Below are 5,229 nucleotides of genomic sequence, written 5' to 3' on the forward strand. Positions count from 1 at the left end.
GTAAAGATAAATACCTCAGGATTTCTAAACTACGATAAAAGACAAACTATTTTTATCATCAGAAAATTCCCAGTAGCTCAAATCCCAGCAGATTCTAGTGTCCCTAGCATACAGAAATAGCTGATTCTTAGACCACACACACTCACACATAGAAATTTCCTTGGAGGTTATAATAAAAATGAAAAAGAACCAGCTGAGTTTTCCTATCCACTCTGAGCTCCCCCTCTCTCATGTGTGCTTGCACACACACACACACACACACACACACACACACACACACACACACACACATGCACACACACACTTATATACACACATGCATGTGGAGGAAAATAGGGCAGAGAGTGGGAGAAAGAATAAGAGAACAGCATGCTCTATCAGCTGCTTGCTTCTCATGGCCTCAGCATGGGTCTTACTTTCCTTAATGGTAAAGATGTGAATGAAACTTAGCATTTGGATATTTGGTTTCCTAAGGAACACCACTAATTTTTAGAGTAAGTATTTCTTACTTACTTAGAGTACGATTTCTACATTGAGTTTATGTTCTTATTAAGAAAAAACTTAAGTACAGGTTATGATAAAGAAGGAGGGTGAGTAATCTGTTTCAGATACACTTATCTGTTAATATTTGAAAAGGCACCATTCTTACTTTCACTTTGAATTAAGAATTCAGTTTTGACTTCTATAATGTAGCTCAAACAGGGAGTGTTTTAAAAAGAAACTCTTGGCAAAACTGCACACAAAACTAACAACAAGTCATGAGAGAAAAATATTTACCTTATGGCAAGTATAGGAAGAAAAGAATGCTATAATCTCATTACATAATTTTTAATTTCTTAAACTTTCTTTTTAACGAACTGCTTCTATTCTGTAGTTATGGTACATGAATTACTTTTCAACTCAAAGTGTTTCTAGACTTCATCTAAATAGTCTTTATTTTTGAAAAAAACTACACAAAACTAAATAAATGATACAAGGAGAAGGCAAATAAATTTTACAAACCTCAAATTACAATATAGACTTTTACTGGGTTTTATGTGGGTCCCTTCAACTATCCAAAAGTGTTCTAAGTTTAAAATTAATAATTTTGAATGAAAGACTTTATTAGTTTTCTCCCAATGGCCTTCTTCATGGAACCATAACCATTCCAACGATTTTATTTGTTCTTTTCTTACTACTTTCAATACCCACATCTTGGTCAATATGGCTACCTGTGGTGCCTACCTGATTCAGTTTTGTGGCCATAACTTTATTTCATTCCATAAGAATATGCTATTTCATGCATTATTCCTCCTCTATTTCTATGTATAATTATTTTGTGAACATCGGTCTTAATATCTAATCTGTATTGTCACAGAATATACAGGCATGATATCTATTTTAAATGCAAAAGCTTAGCTTGATTACATGACCTGAAAGAAATAGGAATATGTGGTTCTATGTTTTTTTGTGATTCAGACAGAAAATATAACAGCATGTTGTTATGGGTATGTCAGTTGCTTTGCTTATGATGTGAGTCATCTTCATTCTTATGCAATTGTCTCTAGGGTCCACTAGATGAGATGCTATTATGAGGAAAACATTATTGTGAGAAAACGTTGGCTGTTTACATTGTATTTCTAGTGGCTCCTCCTCTGTCTCCTTTTCTGTTCACCAAGTAGATGGTTTTCTGGTAGGGGATAGGCAGGTACTACTTATTTACAGTGTCTCTTTTTTACTTTTGAGAGCTTGTGTTGATTTAAAGAATATGTTGGTAGAAATAGGTGATTTATATATCCTGGGCTATTTAATTTTTCTATGAGTCATAGTGGGTTTTAAGCTAGAAGGTATCTAAAATCATTGTCATAAGGACTACAAAATAAAGCCTTTGAAAGTGAGTTACATAAGAACCACTGATGTTTGCTACTATTTCAGTACAGACTGGGCATCATGAGGTGGATAAGTAATATTTGGAAAAGAGCAAATGTTTTGTCAATCTAGCTGCCCCATTAGAGACCATCTGCATGCAGTATGTGGAACAGGTGACATGGTTGCACCTCAGAGACAGAGACTAGATTTTTTCTTCTGAACATCTAGCTCTAGTCGCATGAATTCAAACAGCATGCACACACACAGAAAACCTTGGTGGAACACATATAGTCAGTTAGAGATGGACCCTCAAGAAAGACATTAGCCATTATGGGGAATGAAATTATGTTTGTTATATAGCATGTGATCTTTATAGGTATTTTTCTTTTGCAGAGACTATTCTGGGATGCTTTACTATGAATTTCCAACATTCATTATGTCACTTCTAAATGTCAGCAGCCTGACTCCAGCTTCATTCATCCTCAATGGCATCCCTGGTTTGGAAAAATTTCATTTATGGGTCTCCTTTCCACTATTTACCATGTACAGCGTTGCTCTTACAGGGAACTTTGGACTTATATATCTTATCTATTCTGAAGAGGTCTTACACAGACCTATGTACATTTTCCTTGCCCTTCTTTCCTTTACAGATGTGCTCATGTGCACCAGCACCCTTCCCAACACTCTTTGCATATTGTGGTTTAATGTTAAGGAGATTGACTTTAAGGCTTGCTTGGCTCAAATGTTCTTTGTGCACACTTTCACAGGCATGGAATCTGGGGTACTGATGCTCATGGCCCTGGACCGCTATGTGGCCATCTGTTATCCTCTGCACTATGCCACTATCCTCACTAATATGGTCATTGCCAAGGCAGGAATGCTTACTTTTCTTAGAGGCGTGGTTCTTGTCATCCCCTTCATATTCCTCACCAAGCGCCTGCCATACTGCAAAGGTAATGTCATCCCCCACACCTACTGTGACCACATGTCTGTTGCTAAAATATCCTGTGGCAATGTTCATATCAATGCCATCTATGGTCTAATGGTTGCCCTCCTGATTGGGGGCTTTGACATCCTGTGCATCACAGTCTCCTACACTATGATCCTACGAACAGTTGTGAGTCTGTCATCAGCAGATGCTCGACAGAAGGCATTTAGCACCTGCACTGCTCATATTTGTGCTATTGTGATCACCTATGTCCCAGCCTTTTTCACCTTCTTTACACACCGCTTTGGGCAGCATACGATCCCTCCTCACATACATATTATTATGGCTAATCTCTATCTTCTTATGCCTCCCACCATGAACCCTATCGTCTATGGGGTAAAAACCAAGCAGATACGAGAGAGTGTCATTAGATTCTTGTTTAAAGGGAGAGAACATTTTTCTCATAAAATGTAATGAAAGTTTCTAAAAAAAAAAAAACCACAGTTTCCTTAGCCTGCTTTAGATTTGAGAAGCTTTTAAATCCTGTGTGTGACTGTAAGAAGTGCATACACGTGGCTAAGATTCTTCTGTCTGTTTTGAACAGGTGCAAACCATCTCCGTGTAAGTAGAGAACATGTTATGAACTCAAAATCTCTGCCTGTGAGCTCTCTAAGTTGACTGCTTTCATTCTTCATTGACTTGTTGTTTGCTCCTGAGTTATAATTTTTCAAACATTACAGCATAGTAGTTAGATCATTATTCCTAGAGTTGACTGCTTCAAAAAATTGATAATTGTCAATAGATGGACTATCTTCAGGAATATTTTTGCTTATTTTCTTAGTTTTCTGATCCAAAATCTCTAGGAGTTTAGTGTTGTTTCCTTTGCTATCTGTTTTCTAATCTCAAATTTCCCAGCTATATATTCATTTGTAATCCATATGCACGCTAATTGAAAGAACTTTTAAGATCTGTGAATCGTGGAATACTTATGCTCTCTCTCTCGAGAGTTGTATCAGTATTCATCAATATCAAACAAACTGAATAAATAGTTTGAGCTTAATCAAATTTAAAAATGAATGAATCACAAAATATATTACATGCTCTCATCGGAATAATATTTAGAAGCATGCAATCTAACCTATGTTGTTAGACATTAGAATAATTTTTGCTTTTGGGAGTAAGATACCATTTAAGAAAGAATATGCCTGAGATATTTTAATATGATGACAGGTGATTAATTATGAATCTTTTTTAAATTTTATTGGATATTTTCTCTACTTATATTTCAAATGTTATACACTTCCCCCCTTTCCGCTGCCTTCACTCCTCCCCTTCACCTTGCTTCCATGAAGGCACGCCCATTCCAAATCACCCTCTCCACCTCAGTGCCTTGGCTGCTTGCTGATGTTGTTCTTTCCATGAGGTTGCAAACCTTTCAGATCTTTTATTCCTTTCTCTAGCTCTTTCATTGGTGTCCCTGTGTTTAGTCAGATGTCTAGATGTAAATATCCTCATCGGTATCTATATGGCTCCTGCAGAGCCTCTGAGGAGATATCCATATCTGCTTCTTGCCAGTAAACACTTCTTGGCATCAGCAAAATGCTTGGGTTTGGTGGGTTTTATGATGTGAACTATTTCTTGATACCATCCAATATTTTTGATAACAGGAACTGAACAATACCTGAACTGTTTAATCATTGAAGTATTTTTTACCTCTCCTGCTGGTTATGTATGTTTTACAAATTGTATCCATTTTCTTTTCTTTCAGAAGCATGTTAAATTAGTAAAAAGTGTATTTGCATATTTGTAAAAATTATAATAAAATGTAAACAAGAATACAGTGAAATAAACGCCTTTGTTCAAAATCTTCTCTATCTAATTTTTACACGGCTTGCTCTTTTAAAGAGGTTGTATTTTCATGTGTGTGCTTACTTTATTTTTCTGATGATTCTTCTTCAATGTTATTTGAACTTTTAATAGATTATTAATAAATCAATGGTAATTTAACTCAATCATTTCATTTATATTTATGCTTCTGTCTAAACAGTCTATATGTACCTATAAGTACACATATATACTGTATGTATATATATATATATGCACAGATACTGTATATCATAACATGCGTAGAATACACAGTATGTGTTAATAGATCACTGCTACCCCAACATCAATGTCAAAAGTTTATATCTTTGACTTTTCTGCTCTTGAAAGAATTTTGTTTGCCTTGATTCTAGGACTGTTTAATTTATTTAAATTTTCAGTGGATTAATAATTAAAAACTAATAATTCTTGAACTGGTATCATCATATGAATGTTAATGAGTATAAAGTATGAACACTGATCACTTTACAACTAACCCGGGATTTTGCTTCTTTTGTTGTTGGTATTACCCTATTTTTTTCTGTAGTATGTTTCCAATATCTACATGTTTCATAGATGGGTCAGGATAT

The 5,229-nt window shown here is 35.4% G+C and overlaps 1 protein-coding gene across 1 annotated transcript; it reads left to right on the top strand.

Moving 5' to 3' along the window:
* Positions 1-2,284: 2,284 nt before the first annotated feature.
* LOC308417727 (olfactory receptor 52N1) lies at positions 2,285-3,250 on the top strand (the record flags this gene model as incomplete). Its single annotated transcript, XM_080913043.1, has 1 exon — positions 2,285-3,250. The coding sequence occupies one exon, from the start codon at positions 2,285-2,287 to the stop codon at positions 3,248-3,250; it is 966 nt and encodes a 321-aa protein (XP_080769169.1).
* Positions 3,251-5,229: the final 1,979 nt, after the last annotated feature.

Source organism: Micromys minutus (genome assembly GCF_963924665.1).
Source record: "Micromys minutus genome assembly, chromosome: 2".
NCBI classification, from domain to species: Eukaryota; Metazoa; Chordata; class Mammalia; order Rodentia; family Muridae; genus Micromys; species Micromys minutus.